The 21,995-nt window shown below is 40.3% G+C and overlaps 1 protein-coding gene across 1 annotated transcript in view; it reads left to right on the top strand.

The window, feature by feature from the left end:
- LOC133550481 (uncharacterized) overlaps positions 1–15,679 on the top strand; it is a 66,933-nt gene extending 51,254 nt beyond the window's left edge. Inside the window, exon 10 of the mRNA XM_061896460.1 lies at positions 13,382–15,679. Coding sequence (XP_061752444.1) covers positions 13,382–14,123 — 742 coding nt within the window. The 3' untranslated portion in view covers positions 14,124–15,679. The remainder of the gene's footprint in view (positions 1–13,381) is intronic.
- Positions 15,680–21,995: the final 6,316 nt, after the last annotated feature.

The raw sequence follows: 21,995 nt of genomic DNA on the forward strand, positions 1-21,995 counted from the left end.
AGAGCAAAGTTGTGCTTTAAAATGGAATACTTGCGTCAGTACACTTATTTCCTGAGTGTGCCAGTTTCAACACTGGTGCTGTCCCAAATCCACGACATCCACATTTTCTTCGTCTTTCCGTCGGGTTCTTTCAAGATGGTGGTGAGCGACCATTTCAAAGGATTTGAGTGCACTGCATCTCGCCGTGCTCGTCAGTGGGAGTCACTTGTGCACTCAGAAGACTTAAGTGGACTCAGCCTGTGATGTTTACACTGACCAACAAAATGTAAACTCAGTTTTATCTTTTCTACAATTCTATTTTATTTACATATATTTTCTTTGTACGAGTGAAATCCTGAAAAAAAACCTAATTATGATTATTTTGTTGTCTTGGTTGTATATATATATATATATATATATATATATATATATATATATATTAAGGCTGTGAATATTTGGGCATCATACGATTCGATTTGGTTTTTGGGGGTAATGATTCGATTAAGAATCGATTCTCGATTCAAAATCAATACTTTTGTCAACATTGGGTGCCACTTCTATGATTAATTACATTCCTGTATAAAATATATAAACAACTCTGATACATTTCTATTTTTCTTAAAATACAACTGTTTTTGTTTAATAAAATTGCACCCAAACATTGAAAAAAGTCAAATACAAATAAGGCAACAAGAAAAATATCCCACACTTCTCTTTTAGAAAATAAATGTGTACAGCAGATATGATCATCTACATCAGGGGTCCCCAAATTAGGGCCCGCGGGCCAGAAACGGCCCACCAGCATCCAAAATCTGGCCCGCGGTAAGTCCCGAATACATTTTTTTTTTTTAATTATTATTTTTTTTAAATCTGTCCTTTCTAGTCGTTCCATCAATCCATTTTCTACCGCTTGTTACTCTCAGGATCTTCTAGCTTCTCTGGCAAATCATATTTCAATCACGTTGTGCGATTCAGAATCGATTCTCATTTTTTTAAAAAAACAATTATTTTTTAAAAAATCAATCCAACAAAACAATACACAGCAATACCATAACAATGCAATCCAATTCCAAAACCGAACCTGACCCAGCAACACTCAGAACTGCAATAAACCGAGCAATTGAGAGGAGACACAAACACGACACAGAACAAACCAAAAGTAGTGAAACAAAAAATGAATATTATCAACAACAGTATCAATATTAGTTATAATTTCAGCATAGCAGTGATTAAAAATCCCTTATTGACATTATCATTAGACATTTACAAAAATTTTAAAAAAGAACAATAGTGTTTGTTTAATAGTTAAAAATTTGGTTTGTTTAATAGTTAAAAAAAAAATTACATTATTGCCATCAGTTGATAAAACATTGTCCTTTATAATTATAAAAGCTTTTTATAAAAATCCAGAGGTGGGTAGTAACGCGCTACATTTTCTCCGTTACATTTACTTGAGTAACTTTTGGGATGAATTGTACTTCTACAAGTAGTTTTTATGCAACATACTTTTACTTTTACTTGAGTATATTTATAGAGAAGAAACGCTACTTTTACTGCGCTCCATTTATCCACATTTCATTTCATTTTTATTTATCTCATTCATTGATGTGCATTTAGAACAATAAATGATTATATCGCAATTATACAATTTAAATTCACACAATTCCTGAGAAGGAGCAGGATGAAGAAAAAAAGCTCGCTATTTGTTTTTGTTATCGCTCTGTTAATGTTTGTTTTGGTTTACGAGAGCTTCAAAGTAGGATCTACGCATGCCTGTGTTTCACCAATCACATGCAGTCACTGGTGACTTTGGACCAATCAACACAGAGCCAGGCGGTCACATGACCCGACTTAAACAAGTTGAAAGACGTATTAGGGTGTTACCATTTATTGGTCAATTGTACGGAATATGTACTGTACTGTGCAATCTACTAATAAAAGTATCAATCAATCAATAAAAAGCGTAAAGGAAAAAAGACACTTTTTATTTCAACCGTACTTCCCGTCAAAAGCCTAAAGACTGATCGCACAGTTCCTGTCTTCACAATAAAAGCGCCGCTCCATCGCGCCTGCGCTAACAAAATAAGAGTCTCCGAAAACCTGAGCAAACAAGCTAGCAAGCTACGGAGTTTGCCGCCGATTTATTTCTTGTAAAGTGTATAAAAACGAATATGAAAGCTGGACAAATAAGATGCCAAAAACCAACGACTTTCATGTGGTATTAGACGGAAAGGAGGAACTTTTTTTCTCCTCCATTTGAAAAAGTGGACGTTATCAGCACTACAATGCAAGTCATCAGAATCAGGTAATACACCAACTTATATTCTTGTCTTCATGAAAGATAGGAATCTATACGTTAAACATGCATGTATATTCATTAAAACACCTTTAACATGTGAACAAAAACGGCAAAATAAATAACTATAAATTATATACTGTGTATTTAAATGTATGTATATATATGTGTGTGTGTGTATATATGAGGTAGATCACCTCGACTTGGTAATTTATTAAATAATTGATTAACGTTGAAAAACTTATTGGGGTGTTACCATTTAGTGGTCAATTGTAGGGAATATGTACTGTACTGTGTAATCTACAAATACAAGTTTTAATCAATCAATCAATCAATGCCTATTGAGCCTATGGTGCTGTTAAGTTATTGTGGCTCAATGTGCCTTCATTTTTTTCATTTCAATGTACTATTATTTTAAATATATTATTGTTTTAGTTGCTTAAGAGATATTCATGGCTCTGAATTTGCTCATTGCTTTTTTTTATGTTTTTGTGCATTATTTGTTGCCGTAATCAGGTTACTCATCAGTTACTCAGTACTTGAGTAGTTTTTTTCACAACATACTTTTTTACTTTTACTCAAGTAAATATTTGGGTGACTACTCCTTACTTTTACTTGAGTAATAAATCTCTAAAGTAACAGTACTCTTACTTGAGTACAATTTCTGGCTACTCTGCCCACCTCTGTAAAAATCTACTACTCTGCTAGCATGTCAGCAGACTGGGGTAGATCTTGCTGAAATCCTATGTATTGAATGAATACAGAATCCTTTTAAATCGTGAAAAAAAATGTTTTTGAATCGAGAATCGTGTTGAATTGAAGAAAAAAAAATCGATTATGAATGGAATCGTGACCCCAAGAATCGATATTGAATCGAATCGTGGGACACCCAACGATTCGCAGCCCTATATATATATATATGCTCAGTTAAAATATCTATATATTTTCATTGTTTGCCTGTTTTTACATAAGAATTGTGCAGGATTAGTTGTGGACACTGTTTTATAAACATATTGTTTTTCTAAAAAAAAAAAAATATGAAGTTAACCCCCATGACTCAAAAGAAAGTATGTGTCCATTGTTATTGTTTTGTGTGCGGAATAAAGAGTTTGTATATAAACTGCGTAAATGTTCCAGTTCAATCAATCAATCAATCAATCAATCAATGTTTATTTATATAGCCCCAAATCACAAATGTCTCAAAGGACTGCACAAATCATTACGACTACAACATCCTCGGAAGAACCCACAAAAGGGCAAGGAAAATTCCCATCCAGTGGGACGCCAGTGACAATGCTGACTATGAGAAACCTTGGAGAGGACCTCAGATGTGGGCAACCCCCCCCCCCCTAGGGGACCGAAAGCAATGGATGTCGAGCGGGTCTAACATGATACTGTGAAAGTTCAATCCATAGTGGCTCCAACACAGCCGCGAGAGTTCAGTTCAAGCGGATCCAAGACAGCAGCGAGAGTCCCGTCCACAGGAAACCATCTCAAGCGGATCAGCAGCGTAGAGATGTCCCCAACCGAGGCAGGCGAGCGGTCCATCCTGGGTCCCGACGAGCGGTCCATCCTGGGTCTCGACTCTGGACAGCCAGTACTTCATCCATGGTCATCGGACCGGACCCCCTCCACAAGGGAGGGGGGGACATAGGAGAAAGAAAAGAAGCGGCAGATCAACTGGTCTAAAAAGGAGGTCTATTTAAAGGCTAGAGTATACAAATGAGTTCTAAGGTGAGACTTAAATGCTTCTACTGAGGTAGCATCTCGAACTGTTACCGGGAGGGCATTCCAGAGTACTGGAGCCCGAAAGGAAAACGCTCTATAGCCCGCAGACTTTTTTTGGGCTTTGGGAATCACTAATAAGCCGGAGTCTTTTGAACGCAGATTTCTTGCCGGGACATATGGTACAATACAATCGGCAAGATAGGCTGGAGCTAGACCGTGTAGTATTTTATACGTAAGTAGTAAAACATTAAAGTGCACAGGAAGCCAGTGCAGGTGAGCCAGTACAGGCGTAATGTGATCAAACTTTCTTGTTCTCGTCAAAAGTCTAGCAGCCGCATTTTGTACCAACTGTAATCTTTTAATGCTAGACATGGGGAGACCAGAAAATAATACGTTACAGTAATCGAGACGAGGCGTAACAAATGCATGGATAATGATCTCGGCGTCTTTAGTGGACAAAATGGAGCGAATTTTAGCGATATTACGGAGATGAAAGAAGTTGGCGTCTGTTCACGGCAAAAAGGGACTTTCTTCTGCTTTGACAGTCAAATGAGGCGAGTCAGTTTCCGCCCCAACACGGATGACGCACACAGAGTCTCACCGGCTCGCCTATAAAGTCGATGTTTGCTGCCGCGGGTCATAAAGTTGGAGGAGGGGGTACAAAGAAAAAGAGCAGGAAGTGTGACGAAGCATACGTAGTCTTTGGACTTAAGTGTATTTCACTTTGCACCATCTTATTGTGTATTTCTACTTGAAAACAAGTCGCCTAAAGATGCCTATTAACACTGAGCAAGAGTGAGTAAATAAATAAATAAATGGGTTGTACTTGTATAGCACTTTTCTACCTTCAAGGTACTCAAAGCGCTTTGACACTACTTCCACATTTACCCATTCACACACACATTCACACACTGATGGAGGGAGCTGCCATGCAAGGCGCCAACCAGCACCCATCAGGAGCAAGGGTGAAGTGTCTTGCTCAGGACGAGGTTGGTACTAGGTGGGGATTGAACCAGGGACCCTGGGGTTGCGCACGGCCACTCTTCCACTGCGCCACGCCGTCCCTATAGTAGTAACACTCATGAGATTTGTCATCCTAGTCCTACATAGTCCAGATCTCAGTCCATGTCTCAGAGACTCCAAGCTCTTATAAAAACCCGAGGTGGTGCAAGAAAATACAGTCCAACCTGTCTATAGTGACCACTATAAATAGTGACCCCCCCCCCCCCCCCAAGTACCACCTCAGAAAACACTTGACTCTCCAAGTACCACAATAATGACCAGCATTACTATACGGTAGCGCAGTAGGCCTAAGTATTCATTAAAAAAAAGTCAGAGGTTTTATTTAACAAGTACAGGTGCTGTTCATATTATTAGAATATCATTAAAAACGTTGATTTATTTCAGTAATTATATTCAGAACGCTGTGATGAGATGGCGACTTGTCCAGGGTGTACCCCGCCTTCCGCCCGATTGTAGCTGAGATAGGCGCCAGCGACCCCGAAAGGGAATAAGCGGTAGAAAATGGATGGATATTCAGAACGTGAAACTTACATCTTAGATCAATTCATTACACACATAGTGATATATTTGGAATGTTTATTTCTTTAAATGTTGATGATTAGTACTGACTATTACTGAAAATCCCAAATTCAGTATCTCAGAAAATTAGAATATTAGTTACGACTAGTACCAAAAAATATTTTTTAGAAATGTGGGCCAACTGAAAAGTATGAACATGGAAAGTTTCAGCATGTACGGCAATCAAAACTTAGTTGCAGCTCCTTTTGCCTGAATTGCTGCAGCAATACGGCGTGGCCTGGAGTCCACCAGTCTGTTGCACTCCTCAGGTGTTATGAGAGCCCAGGTTGCTTTAATAGTGGCCTTCAGCTCTTCAGCATTGTTGGGTCTGGCATCTGGCATCTTCCGCTTCACAATACCTCATAGCTTTTCTATGGGGTTAAGGTCAGGTGAGTTTGCAGCCCAATCAAGAACAGGGATACCATGGTCCATAAACCAGGTACTGGTAGATTTGGCACTATGTGCAGGTGCCAAGTCATGTTGGAAAAGGAAATCCTCACCTCCATAAAATTGGTCCACGGCAGGCAGCATAAAGTGTTGTAAAACTTCCTGGTAGACTGCTGCATTGACCCTAGACCTCAGGAAACACGGTGGACCAACACCGGCAGATGACTTGGCACCCCAGACCATTACCGATTGTGGAAATTTGACACTGGACTTCAGGCAACGTGGATTCTGTGCCTCTCCTGTCTTCCTCCAGACTCTGGGACCTTGATTTCCAAAGGAGATACAAAATTTACTTTCATCTGAAAACATAACTCAGCAGCAATCCAGTCCTTTTTGTCTTGAGCCCAGGCGAGACGCTTTTGACGTTGTCTCTTATTCAAGAGTGGCTTTACACAAGGAATGCGACAGCTGAAGCTCATATCTTGCATACGTCGGTGCGTGGTGGTTCTTGAAGCACTGACTCCAGCTGCAGTCCACTCTTTGTGGATCTCCCCCACATTTTTGAATCGGTTTTGTTTGACAATCCTCTCCAGGGCGCGGTTATCCCTCTTGCTTGTACACTTTTTTCTACCACATCTTTGTCTTCCCTTGGCCTCTCTATTAATGTGCTTGGACACAGAGCTCTGGGAACATCCAACCTCTTTGGCAATGACCTTTTGTGTCTTGCCCTCCTTCTTTAAAGAATCAATGGTCATCTTTTGGACAGTTGTCAAGTCAGCAGTCTTCCCCATGATTGTGTGTCATACAGAATCAAAAGGAGAGACCATTTAAAGGCTTTTCCAGGTGTTTTGAGTTAGTTAGCTAATTAGTGTGGCACCAGGTGTCTTCAATATCTGACCTTTTCACCATTTTTTGAGATGTTGAATTTAGGGTTTTCATTGGTTGTCAGCTATAATCATCTCCTTTTTGGCAAAAAAACACTTGAAATGTATCAGTCTGTTTGGAATGAATGTATACATTCTACAAGTTTGACTTTCTAAATGGAATTAATGAAATAAATCAACTTTTTCATGATATTCTAATAATATGACCAGCACCTGTATATTTATTGGGGTTGTAATTTTTTTGGGCCACCACACGATTCGATTTGATTCTTGATTCAGAATTGATTCTCAATTCAAAATCAATACTTTTTCTTTTTTAGGAACATTGAGTTCCGGTTGAATGATTAACTACATTCCTGCATGAAATAGATAAACGGCAACAATATGATTTGCCTGCGTTGTTGGACAGGACGCGGCATAGCTCGGTTGATAGAGCGGCCGTGCCAGCAACTTGAGGGTTGCAGGTTCGATTCCCGCTTCCGTTGTGTCCTTGGGCAAGACACTTTACCCACCTGCTCCCAGTGCCACCCACACTGGTTTAAATGTAACTTAGATATTGGGTTTCACTATGTAAAGCGCTTTGAGTTAGTAGAGAAAAGCGCTACATAAATATAATTCACTTCACATTGGAAAAAAAAAAGTAATAAAAAACATATGTTTTTAGCTATTTTTTCTTTATTTATTAAAAACACATTATTTTATGCGTTAATAACAAGCTTATTTTTTACTAAATATATTTATTCCTTTTCTTTTAAAATTAAAAATCATGTACTGCAGGCAATTGCATATTTTTTAAAATTCAATATTATCAAAATCAAAATATTATATTATCATTTATTCCAAAAATATTTTTGGGTAAAGTAAAGATAAATGCTGCACTTATATATCTGCTTGACTTATGATTTCATAACAAGTTACCAATCAAATTGTAGACTGAAAAATTGACAATAGATTTTACGGTAAATTTCCGGCGACTGACTTTTTTTTTTTACCGTAAAATCAACCTCGGTACTGTTTTTTTTCCGCATACAGTAAGACATAAAAAAACATTAAAAGAAGATTTTACAGTTTAAATGGGAACATTATCACAATTTCAAAAGGGTTAAAAACAATAAAAATCAGTTCCCGGTGGCTTGTTTTATTTTTCAAATTTTTTTTCAAAATTTTACACCTCCCGGAATATCCCTAAAAAAAGCTTTAAAGTTCTTGATTTTCGGTATTTGCGATACGACTGTCCATTTCCCTGTGACGTCATACAGGGCTGCCAATACAAACAACATGGCGGTTACCACAGCAAGATATAGCGACATTAGCTCGGATTCAGACTCGGATTTCAGCGGCTTAAGCGAATCAACAGATTACGCATGTATTGAAACAGATGGTCGGAGTATGGAGGCAGATAGCGAAAACAAAATTGAAGAAGAAACTGAAGCTATTGAGCGAATAGCTATTGACGCTATTCCGCCATAACATGGGTGTACCTAATGAAGTGGCCCATAGCATGGCTGCCTTATTAGCATCGCCGGTAAAAATGTGCGGACCAAACGATCAGGACTTTCGCATCTTGTGACACTGGAGCAACTTAAATCCGTCGATTGGTAAGTGTTTGTTTCGCATTAAATGTGGTTATCTAGTTTCAAATGTAAATACAGCTAGCGTAAATAGCATGTTAGCATCGACTAGCTGGCAGTCATGCTGCGACCAAATATGTCTGATTAGCACATAAGTCAACAACATCAACAAAACTCACCTTTGTGACTTCGTTGACTTTATTGTTGCAAATGCATCTGCAGGTTATCCATACATCTCTGTGCCATGTCTGGCTTAGCATCGCCGGTCAAATGTGAAGACACTCTGGTACATTCAATGGGGGTCTGGCGGCAGACACTTTCGCATCTTCGGGCCAGTGGTGCAACTTGAATCCCTCCCTGTTAGTGTTGTTACACCCTCCGACAACACACCGACAAGGCATGATGTCTCCAAAGTTCCAAAAAATAGTTGAAAAAATGGAAAATAACAGAGCTGAGTCCCAGTGTTTGTAATGTGTTGAAAATGAAAATGGCGGGTGTGTTACCTCGGCGACGTCACGTTCCGACATCATTGCTACGAGACCGATAAACAGAAAGGCGTTTAATTTGCCAAAATTCACCCATTTAGAGTTCGGAAATCGGTTAAAAAAATACATGGTCTTTTTTCTGCAACATCAAGGTATATATTGACGCTTGCATAGGTTTGGTGATAATGTTCCCCTTTAAAAAACTGGCAGCTCTGTTGCTTGAATTTTACCGCTAAAAAACAGTCCTATTGTTCCTCCATTCCATTCTGTTTATAAAAATGTTTTATTTGCTGTAAAAAATATGTTTTTTTTGCAGCTTATGTAAAAAAATATATTGGTAATGTATTACATGTATATTTATATATTACTCATTGAGGGCAACCATAACTGCGATGTGGCCCTCTATGAAAACCAGTTTGACATCTGTATTAAATGACTAAGAATCCCGATTAATCTGAAAATCGAATTATTTTTTTTGACACACCTATTATGTAATATAGAGGTGCCCACACTTTTTCTGCAGGCGAGCTACTTTTCAATTGACCAACTCGAGGGGATCTACCTCATTTATATATATCATTTATATTTATTTATTTATGAAAGAGACATTGTTGTAAACAAGTTAAATGTGTTTAATGTTTAAGTCTCACCTTAAAACTCATCTGTATACTCTAGCCTTTAAATAGACCTCCTTTTTAGACCAGTTGATCTGCCGCTTCTTTTCTTTCTCCTATGTCCCCCCCTCCCTTGTGGAGGGGGTCCGGTCCGATAACCATGGATGAAGTACTGGCTGTCCAGAGTCGAGACCCAGGATGGACCGCTCGTCGGGACCCAGGATGGACCGCTCGCCTGAATCGGTTGGGGACGTCTCTACGCTGCTGATCCGCTTGAGATGGTTTCCTGTGGACGGGACTCTCGCTGCTGTCTTGGATCCGCTTGAACTGAACTCTCGCGGCTGTGTTGGAGCCACTATGGATTGAACTTTCACAGTATCATGTTAGACCCGCTCGACATCCATTGCTTTCGGTCCCCTTGAGGGGGGGGGGGGTTGCCCACATCTGAGGTCCTCTCCAAGGTTTCTCATAGTCAGCATTGTCACTGGCGTCCCACTGGATGGGAATTCTCTCTGCCCACTGGGTGTGAGTTTTCCTTGCCCTTTTGTGGGTTCTTCCGAGGATGTTGTAGTCGTAATGATTTGTGCAGTCCTTTGAGACATTTGTGTTTTGGGGCTATATAAATAAACATTGATTGATTGATTGAATGATAATACAAGCATGTGTAACACATATAGATGTCTTTCTTTCACCAAGACAAGAATATAAGTTGGTGTATTACCTGATTCTGATGACTTGCATTGATTGGAATCAGACAGTAATGATGATAACGTCCACATTTTCAAATGGAGGAGAAAAAAAGTTGTCCTTTCTGTACAATACCACATGAAAGTGGTTGGTTTTTGGCATCTAATTCATCCAGCTTCCATACACTTTACAAGAAAAACATTGGTGGCAAATTCCGTAGCTTGCTTGATTGACGTTCACGGCACCCGAGGGTCTTGTGAGATGACGCTGGCTGCTGCCAGTTCATTATTATGAAAAAATGACAGAGAGGAAGGCGAGAAACACTTTTTATTTCAACAGACTTTCGCGCCGTCCCTTCCGTCAAAACTCTAAAGGCCGACTGCACATTTCCTATCTTCACAATAAAAGCCCTGCTTCATGCTGCCTGCGCTAACAAAATAAGAGTCTCGGAAAGCTGGCGTGCACAAGTGATGTGCACGCCAGCTTTCTGAGGGATCGCTTGTGCACGCCAGTTTTCCCAGACTCTGTATTTAGTTAGCGCAGGCAGCATGAAGCAGGGCTTTTATTGTGAAGATAGGAAATGTGCAGTCGGCCTTTAGAGTTTTGACGGAAGGTACGGCGCGAGAGTCTGTTGAAATAAAAAGTGTTTCTCGCCTTCCTCTCGGTCATATTTTCATAATAATGATCTTGCAGCAGCCAGCGTCATCTCACAAGACCCTCCGGTACCGTGAATGTCATTTAAGTGACGTCTTGGTGAAGATTGATGATCACTCATTTTTAGGTCTATTTTTTTTAAAAGCCTGGCTGGAGATCGACTGACACACCCCCCGCGGTCGACTGGTAGCTCGCCATCGACGTAATGGGCACCCCTGATGTAATATATTTTGCCACTGTGACATTACACGCACTTTGAACAGTAACACTGTGTTTGAATGTTTCACCAAGTGACTCTTTGACGTACCACTAGATCATGGGTGTCAAACTCTGGGCCGTACAATTTAATTTGGCCCTTGAGGCAATATCAAATTAACATTAGAGCTGGCCCGCCGGTACTATAAAGGTACTGCCTTTAGCGTTGTCTACTATATGTTGTCACGTCCGCTTTTACGCCATACAAACAGCGTGCCAGCCAAGTCACATGATATATGCGACTTGTACACACACTTAAGTGAATGCCAAGCATACTTGCTCAACAGCCATACAGGTCAGACTGAGGGTGGCCCTATAAGGAACTTTAACACTGTTACAAATATGCGCCACACTGTGAACCCACACCATACAAGGATGACTAACACATATCGGGAGAACATCCGCACCGTAACACAACAGAACAAATACCCAGAACCCCTTGCAGCACTGACTACCACCAAAACCCGCCCCTACCACCAACCCCACCCATCTCATTATTATTTTATTTTAAGATTTATTAGCCTGTGGAAAAATGTAATACTGATATTTACCTCAGAAGGCTGCAAATAGAAAAGAGGAATTAATTGTTTTATTTAAATTGTATTTATTTGACCATTTGTTTTTTTTCCGTTTGTTTTTTGAATGTTGAATTTTGCACTATTAATTTATATAATTATTGCTTGTTCCATATTCATTGTTCAAGCAAATCAGTTTAGCATCCATCCATCCATCCATTTCTACCGCTTATTCCCTTTCGGGGTCGCGGGGGGCGCTGGCGCCTATCTCAGCTACAATCGGGCGGAAGGCGGGTTACACCCTGGACAAGTCGCCACCTCATCGCAGGGCCAACACAGATAGACAGACAACATTCACACTCACATTCACAAACTAGGGCCGATTTTAGCAATAATTAACAATTTTATTCATGCACTTTCTCTTGTTACTTCAAGGCTTGAACGTTTGATTCATTCATATTGTTGCTTTATTTTCAAATGTATTATTAGCCTGTGGACAAAGTTTATTTTGATATTTACCTCAGAAGGCTGCGAATAGAAAAGAGGCACTCACGTTTTATTAAAATTATATTTGATATATGCCATTGATATTTTTTAATTATTATTATTATTATTTAAACTCCATTTTGCATGTCACTATAGAGTTATATAAGCCTTGCTTGTTCAATATTCCATGCAAAACTTGTCTGGGTCCTTATTAAAAGGTTCATTTGTTCAACCTTGGCCCGCGGCTTTGTTCAGTTTTAAATTTTGGCCCACTCTGTATTTGAGTTCGACACCCCTGCACTAGATGGAGACCCCTCCTGTTGTAAAGGATATCAACGACCATAGCAAGTAACATGTGATGTAAGTAAGTTACGGGCGTGGCCACCGCTGCTGCTCACTGCTCCCCTCACCTCCCAGGGGCTGATCAAGGGTGATGGGTCAAATGTAGAGAATAATTTCGCCTTGTGTGTGTGAGACAATCATTGGTACTTTAACTTTAACTTGGTTGAGTTAATGAATAAAAGGGTGCTCGCTTGATGATTGGTTAATTGACGGAGCCTAACCGATACCAGGAAGAAACATGACTTTGTGTGTGTGTGTGTGTGTGTGTGTGTGTGTGTGTGTGTGTGTGTGTGTGTGTGTGTGTGTGTGTGTGTGTGTGTGTGTGTGTGTGTGTGTGTGTGTGTGTGTGTGTGTGTGTGTGTGTGTGTGTGTGTGCGCGTGCGTGCGTGCGCGCGCGCGTGTGTGTGTGCGTGCGCGTGCGTGCGCGTGCGTGTGTGTGTGTCATACACCGTGTCTTTCTGTTCTTGTGTGGACCAATTCTTTCAAGCTGTTATATGGTCTCTTTGTGCTAGCGTGCGTGTGTGTGTGTGTGTGTGTGTGTGTGTGTGTGTGTGTGTGTGTGTGTGTGTGTGTGCTAAAGGAGGCCCATTATGTTTGGAGCAGCTCATGTTTACCATGGAAGCAGTTATTCCGGTCGGTCTCCGAGCTTAGGGACCCTTTTTCCCAGGAAACAGGAAGTAGTTTTCTATTTGTCCCTAAGGACGCCCTCAGTTCATTTGACGTGACGCTCACACGAAACTTCCTGCTCGGCCAAGCGGTTATTGACTGACTCCTCGTTGCTATGGAGACCAAGCGTAGCCATCTTCTTTGCCAACGCACACAGCCCCTCCCCCGGGGCGTGCACAGGTGCAGGTGAGCGGGGAGCAGACGGCCCCTCCCGACATCACCGACAGGGGCCTCCTCCTCCTCCTATAAAGCATCTCCGTTTCCGTGGCGGCGCCTCACAGCACCTTCCCGCCATCCCCTCGCTTCCCTACAGCGATCCAGGACAAAGGAGGCGCCGCCATGTCGATGGGCTTGGAGATCGTGGGCATCTCGCTGGGCATGCTGGGCTTCCTGATGGCCATCGTGACGTGCGCCCTGCCCATGTGGAAAGTGACGGCGTTCATCGGCGCCAACATCATCACGGCGCAGACCATCTGGGAGGGCCTGTGGATGAATTGCGTGACGCAGAGCACGGGCCAGATGCAGTGCAAGGTCTACGACTCGCTGCTGGCGTTGTCCCAGGAGCTGCAGGCCTCCCGCGCCATGATGATCATCGCCATCATCCTGAGCGTGCTGGGGGTGCTCGTCTCCATCATGGGCGCCAAGTGCACCAACTGCATCGAGGAGGAGGGCGCCAAGGCCCGGGTCATGATCGTCTCCGGAGTTTTCTTCGCCATCGCCGGCCTCCTGGTCCTCATCCCGGCCTCCTGGACCGCCAGCGTCATCGTGCGCGACTTCTACAACCCCATCGTGACCAACGCGCAGCGGCGGGAGCTGGGCGCCGCCCTCTACATCGGCTGGGGCGCCGCCGCGCTGCTCCTGATTGGCGGCGCCATGTTGTGCAGCAGCTGTCCCCCCAAAGACAAACGCTACAAGCCGCCCAGGATGGCGTACTCCGCCCCGCGCAGCAACAACGGGCCCGCAGCCACGCACGACCGCAAGGACTACGTTTGAACCGCAATCTGTGTGTGTGTGTGTGTGTGTGTGTGTGTGTGTGTGTGTGTGTGTGTGTGTGTGTGTGTGTGTGTCGCGCACCTGTCTTTCAATTTTTGTGTAGACCACTTCTTACAAGCTGGTATATGTGTCTTTGTGAGGACACTTTGTGTGTGTGTGTGTGTGTGTGTGTTTGTGTGTGTGTGTGTGTGTGTGTGTGTGTGTGTGTGTGTGTGTGTGTGTCGCGCACCTGTCTTTCTATTTTTGTGCAGACCACTTCGTACAAGCTGGTATATGTGTCTTTGTGAGGACACTTAGTCTGTGTGTGTGTGTGTGTGTGTGTGTGTGTGTGTGTGTGTGTGTGTGTGTGTGTGTGTGTCTGTGTGTGTGTGTGTGTCGCGCACCTGTCTTTCAATTTTTGTGCAGACCACTTCTTACAAGCTGGTATATGTGTCTTTGTGAGGACACTTAGTCTGTGTGTGTGTGTGTGTGTGTGTGTGTGTGTGTGTGTGTGTGTGTGTGTGTGTGTGTGTGTGTGTGTGTGTGTGTGTGTGTGTGTGTCGCGCACTTGTCTTTCAATTTTTGTGTAGACCACTTCTTACAAGCTGGTATATGTGTCTTTGTGAGGACACTTAGTCTGTGTGTGTGTGTGTGTGTGTGTGTGTGTGTGTGTGTGTGTGTGTGTGTGTGAGTGTGTGTGTGTGTGTGTGTGTCGCGCAGCTGTCTTTCAATTTTTGTGTAGACCACTTCTTACAAGCTGGTATATGTGTCTTTGTGAGGACACTTAGTCTGTGTGTGTGTGTGTGTGTGTGTGTGTGTGTCGCGCACCTGTCTTTCAATTTTTGTGCTGACCACTTCTTACAAGCTGGTATATGTGTCTTTGTGAGGACACTTTGTGTGTGTGTGTGTGTGTGTGTGTGTGTGTGTGTGTGTGTGTGTGTGTGTGTGTGTGTGTCGCGCACCTGTCTTTCAATTTTTGTGTAGACCACTTCTTACAAGCTGGTATATGTGTCTTTGTGAGGACACTTAGTCTGTGTGTGTGTGTGTGTGTGTGTGTGTGCGTGTGTGTGTGTGTGTGTGCGTGCGTGTGTGTGTGTGTGTCTGTGTGCGTGTGTGTGTGTGTGTGTGTTGTACACGTGTCTTTCTGTTCTTGTGAGGACCACTTTTTTCAAGTTGTTGTGTGTGTGTGTGTGTGTGTGTCATACACTGTGTCTTTCTGTTCTTGTGTGGACAAATTCTTTCAAGCTGTTATATGGTCTCTTTGTGCTAGCGTGCGTATGTGTGTGTGTGTGTGTGTGTGTGTGTGTGTGTGTGTGTGTGTGTGTGTGTGTGTGTGTAAGGGACCACACCCCGTCCCCTACAAAGACTCCGACATGAAGTGATGTAAAATCTTGCTAAAATCTTCATCATGTGTGTCACATGTGTTTGTGTGTTTTTTTTGTGTGTGTTTTTCCATACACTTGTTTTTTCTATTCTCTTTCAAACTGTAGTACTGTGTCGTCTCTTTGTGAGGACACTTTGTGTGTGTGTGTGTGTGTGTGTGTGTGTGTGTGTGTGTGTGTGTGTGTGTGTGTGTGTGTGTGTGTGTGTGTGTGTGTGTGTGTGTGTGTGTGAGGGACCACACCACGTCTCCGACATAGACTCCAACATGAAGTGATGTAAAATCTTCCTGCTTTGCTGTAATCATTTTTGTGTGTGTGTGTGTTTGTGTGTGCGTGTGTGTATATATGAAATACTGTACACTCATCGTGCGTGTTTGGTGTCATGTTTCACTGAAACTTTGGTTTTAAACGTGTGCGATGAGGAGGAAGAGGATGCTCTCGTTTTACATTTGCTTGTTTTGTGTGTGTGTGTGTAGGTGTGTGTGTTTGTGTGTACTATTTGCTTAGGAACGTTCCTGCTGAGACTGAAACTAAAGATGTATCCGTGATGGCTGCAGGCCACTCGCAGTTTCACTGTGGGCGGAACCTGCAGTTTTATTGTGTACATGATATTCTCTATTATATTCTGTAAGTGTAAGTATATGAATGTAGTTTTTGTGCTATTTGTAATCAGCCTGCGAAACCATTTGATTACTGTTGTGTGTGTGTTTTTTGTATATATATATATATATATATATATATATATATATGTTAGTTTATTTATAATGTAAAAACACTTGACAATGTGTGTAATCAATAAAAGCTGTGTGAAGAATCGTTGTCTTTCATGTGTTTGAATAAAAGTGACGGATGAAAGTCAAACAAGAGCAGTCATGTGACCTTTAGGATGACCTTTGCATGTTTTGTTTGAAGGCCTAATATAAATGAAAAACTTTGTGCTTTTTTTGAAAAGCAAAGGTTACTGGAATATTTTAAAAAAAAATGTCAGTATTCAATAAAAAATTACTTCATTTGAAAAACATGTCTAAATAACGTATTATTTTCGGGTCTCCCCATGTCTAGCATTAAAAGATTACAGTTGGTACAAAATGCGGCTGCTAGACTTTTGACAAGAACAAGAAAGTTTGATCACATTACGCCTGTACTGGCTCACCAGCACTGGCTTCCTGTGCACTTAAGGTTTTACTACTTACGTATAAAATACTACACGGTCTAGCTCCATCCTATCTTGCAGATTGTATTGTACCATATGTCCCGGCAAGAAATCTGCCTTCAAAAGACTCCGGCTTATTAGTGATTCCTAGAGCCCAAAAAAAGTCTGCGGGCTATAGAGCGTTTTCCGTTCGGGCTCCAGTACTCTGGAATGTCCTCCCGGTAACAGTTCGAGATGCCACCTCAGTAGAAGCATTTAAGTCTCACCTTAAAACTCATTTGTATACTCTAGCCTTTAAATAGACTCCCTTTTTAGACCAGTTGATCTGCCGTTTCTTTTCTTTTTCTTCTATGTCCCACTCTCCCCTGTGGAGGGGGTCCGGTCCGATCCGGTGGCTATGTACTGCTCGCCTGTGTATCGGCTGGGGACATCTCTGCGCTGCTGATCCGCCTCCGCTTGGGATGGTTTCCTGCTGGCTCCGCTGTGAACGGGACTCTCTGCTGTGTTGGATCCGCTTTGGACTGGACTCTCGCGACTGTGTTGGATCCATTGTGGATTGAACTTTCACAGTATCATGTTAGACCCGCTCGACATCCATTGCTTTCCTCCTCTCTAAGGTTCTCATAATCATTATTGTCACAGACGTCCCACTGGGTGTGAGTTTTCCTTGCCCTTATGTGGGCCTACCGAGGATGTCGTGGTGGTTTGTGCAGCCCTTTGAGACACTAGTGATTTAGGGCTATATAAGTAAACATTGATTGATTGATTGATTTTTAGACCAGTTGATCTGCCATTTCTTTTCTTTTTCTTCTATGTCCCACTCTCCTTTGTGGAGGGAGTCCGGTCCGATCCGGTGGCCATGTACTGCTCGCCTGTGTATCGGCTGGGGACATCTCTGCGCTGCTGATCCGCCTCCGCTTGGGATGGTTTCCTGCTGGCTCCGCTGTGAACGGGACTCTCGCTGCTGTGTTGGATCCGCTTTGGACTGGACTCTCGCGACTGTGTTGGATCCATTGTGGATTGAACTTTCCCAGTATCATGTTAGACCCGCTCGACATCCATTGCTTTCCTCCTCTCCAAGGTTCTCATAGTCATCATTGTCACCGACGTCCCACTGGGTGTGAGTTTTCCTTGCCCTTATGTGGGCCTACCGAGGATGTCGTGGTGGTTTGTGCAGCCCTTTGAGACACTAGTGATTTAGGGCTATATAAGTAAACATTGATTGATTGATTGATTCTAGGCTATTTATGCAATATAACAAAAATTGTGAAAAACTGCATTCATTATTCGGTATTCGGCCTTCGGCCAAGCGTTTAAGTTTTATTCGGTTTCGGCCACAATATTTCATTTCGGTGCATCCCTAATATATATATATATATGTATATAAATATATATATATATATATATATATATATATATATATATATATATATATAATGAAGATAACATTGTTGATAACAGATGTTTTCGTGTAGCAAACATGTTTATTGTTGTGTACCATTTCTAATATTTTGCCCGCCTTATCAGCACACGACAGGAGAGACCGAGTGACAAAGTGGGTCGAGGAACATCTCTCGGCTTATCTGCTCACAATTGCACAAAAACACTTTTATCAGGGAGAAGATGGAGTGGAGTTTGACCAATTCGTCTCTGACTCACTCCCTATATGGTAACACTCGAACATGCCAACACGCCGCCATGCTCGCTCTTTATAAGGCGACCGAACATCCCCTGACATTCTAGTAAACAATATTATTAGTAAACAATATTGAATATTAATGGTTGCATGTGTTGTTGTTTTTTTTTGTTAAGGTGACAGAAATGAGCCCACGTCCTCCATGGTGTCGACCTTTAGGCACCACTGTAAAGCAGGGGGACTTCCCATGATGCACCACTCACCACTTCCGCCTCACGCTGGCCGACGACCGGACTTATCTGTTCCCCTTCTGACTCATCGACGGCATCATCTCATTGTTCTTATAATGTGTGTTTGGAACACGTGAAGGTGAGACGAACGTCACAACCTTGCAGCAAAGTCCAACAGCTGATAGAGAAGCAACTAACTTATCACACTTTTTTTTTTTTTTTTACCTCGCTGACCCTCAAGCTGTGCAAAACATTAGCATTGTCATTATTTGTAATAATTATTGACAGTATTTTGATGAAAAATGTATGAATTTCTTGTCAAGTGACAGTCAGTCATGTGACCACACCAGGCCTCTTCAAACGGTTAGTTTATTTCCAAAAGCTTATTTTTTACCATTAAATATCATTTTAAATCCATTTAACAAGGTTTATGCTTTAATAGGGTGTCAGATATTACAATTCAGCTGTTCTCAGTATGTTTTTTTTAATTTATTTATTTTTAAAAAACGAGCTAGGAAGCTATCCCCAAAATGGCGGCTTTTCGGGTAAGCTAGCTCATTTCCAAAAGCTTATTTTTGACAATTAAAACTCATTTTAAATCCATGTAACAACGTTTATGCTTTAATAGGGTGTCAAATATTACAAGTCAACTGTTCTATGTTTATTTCATAAATTTATTTTTAAAAAGCTAGGAAAACATCACCAAAATGGCGGCTTGTCAGGTAAGCTAGCTCATTTCCAAAAGCTTGTGATTTTACCATTAAAACTAATTTGAAATCCATGTAAACATGTCAATGCTTTAACAGGGTGTCAAATGTAACAATTAAACTGTTCTAACTAAGTTTCTTTCATGAATTTATTTTTAAAAAGCTCGGAAAATATCCCCAAAATGGCGGCTTGTCAGGTAAGCTAGCTCATTTCCAAAAGCTTATTTTTGATCATTAAAACTAATTTTAAATCCATGTAACAACTTTTATGCTTTAATAGGATGTCAGATATTACAATTCAACTGTTCTAACTATGTTTCTTTAACTAATTTATTTAAAAAAAAACAAGCTAGGAAGCTATCCCCAAAATGGCGGCTTGTCATGTAAGCTAGCTCATTTCCAAAAGCTTATTTTTGACCATTAAAGCTCGTTTTGAATCCATATAACAACTTTTATGCATTAATAGGGTGTCAGACATTACAAATCAACTGTTCTAAGTACGTTTCTTTAATTAATTTATTTAAAAAATAAAAAAGCTAGGAAACTATCCCCAAAATGGCGCCTTGTCAGGTAAGCTAGCTCATTTCCAAAAGCTTATATTTGACCATTAAAGCTCATTTTAAATCTATATAACAACTTTTATGCATTAATAGGGTGTCAGATATTACAATTCAACTGTTTTCAGTATGTTTTTTATTTTATTTATTTATTTAAAAAAAACAAGCTAGGAAACTATCCCCAAAATGGCGGCTTGTCAGGTAAGCTAGCTCATTTCCAAAAGCTTATTTTTGGCCATTAAAACTCATTTTAAATCCATATAACAACTTTTATGCATTAATAGGATGTCAGATATTACAATTCAACTGTTCTAAGTACGTTTCTTTAATTAATTTATTTGAAAAAAACAAGCTAGGAAACTATCCCCAAAATGGCGGCTTGTCAGGTAAGCTAGCTCATTTCCAAAAGCTTATTTTTGACCATTAAAACTCATTTTAAATCCATGTAACAACGTTTACGCTTTAATAAGATGTCAGATATTACAATTAAACTGTTCTCAGTATGTTTTTTTTAATTAATTTATTTTAAAAAAAACAAGCTAGGAAGCTATCCCCAAAATGGCGGCTTGTCAGGTAAGCTAGCTCATTTCCAAAAGCTTATTTTTTACCATTAAAACTCATTTTAAATCCATGTAACAAAGTTTATGCTTTAATGGGATGTCAGATATTACAATTCAACTGTTCTCAGTATGTTTCTTTAGTTAATTTATTAAAAAAAAAACAAGCTAGGAAGCTATCCCCAAAATGGCGGCTTGTCAGGTAAGCTAGCTCATTTCCAAAAGCTTATTTTTGACCATTAAAGCTAATTTTAAATCCATATAACAACTTTTATGCATTAATAAGATGTCAGATATTACAATTCAACTGTTCTCAGTATGTTTTTTTTAATTCATTTATTTAAAAAAAACAAGTTAGGAAGCTATCCCCAAAATGGCGGCTTGTCAGGTAAGCTAGCTCATTTCCAAAAACTTATTTTTGACCATTAAAACTCATTTTAAATCCATGTAACAACGTTTATGCTTTAATAGAATGTCAGATATTACAATTCAACTGTTCTCAGTATGTTTCTTTAGTTAATTTATTTAAAAAAAAAAAAAAAAGCTAGGAAGCTATCCCCAAAATGGCGGCTTGTCAGGTAAGCTAGCTCATTTCCAAAAGCTTATTTTTGACCATTAAAGCTAATTTTAAATCCATATAACAACTTTTATGCATTAATAAGATGTCAGATATTACAATTCAACTGTTCTCAGTATGTTTTTTTTTTTATTAATTTATTTAAAAAAAACAAGCTAGGAAGCTATCCCCAAAATGGCGGCTTGTCAGGTAAGCTAGCTCATTTCCAAAAGCTTATTTTTGACCATTAAAGCTCATTTTATATCCATATAACAACTTTTATGCATTAATAAGATGTCAGATATTACAATTCAACTGTTCTCAGTATGTTTTTTTTTCATTAATTTATTTAAAAAAAACAAGCTAGGAAGCTATCCCCAAAATGGCGGCTTGTCAGGTAAACTAGCTCATTTCCAAAAGCTTATTTTTGACCATTAAAACTCATTTTAAATCCATGTAACAACGTTTACGCTTTAATAGGGTGTCAGATATTACAATTCAACTGTTCTCAGTATGTTTTTTTTAATTAATTTATTTTTAAAAAACAAGCTAGGAAACTATCCCCAAAATGGCGGCTTGTCAGGTAAGCTAGCTCATTTCCAAAAGCTTATTTTTTACCATTAAAGCGTATTTTAAATCCATATAACAACTTTTATGCATTAATAGGGTGTCAGATATTACAATTCAACTGTTCTCAGTATGTTTTTTTTTTATTTTTTTATTTTAAAAAAACAAGCCAGGAAGCTATCCCCAAAATGGCGGCTTGTCAGGTAAGCTAGCTCATTTCCAAAAGCTTATTTTTGACCATTAAAACTAATTTTAAATCCATGTAACAACGTTTATGCTTTAATAGGGTGTCAGATATTACAATTCAACTGTTCTCAGTATGTTTCTTTAATTAATTTATTTAAAAAAAAAAAACAAGCTAAGAAACTATCCCCAAAATGGCGGCTTGTCAGGTAAGCTAGCTCATTTCCAAAAGCTTATTTTTGACCATTAAAACTAATTTTAAATCCATGTAACAACGTTTATGCTTTAATAGGATGTCAGACATTACAATTCAACTGTTCTCAGTATGTTTCTATAATTAATTTATTAAAAAAAAAAAAAGCTAG

This window comes from Nerophis ophidion, linkage group LG04 (assembly GCF_033978795.1).
Source record: "Nerophis ophidion isolate RoL-2023_Sa linkage group LG04, RoL_Noph_v1.0, whole genome shotgun sequence".
Taxonomy (NCBI): Eukaryota; Metazoa; Chordata; class Actinopteri; order Syngnathiformes; family Syngnathidae; genus Nerophis; species Nerophis ophidion.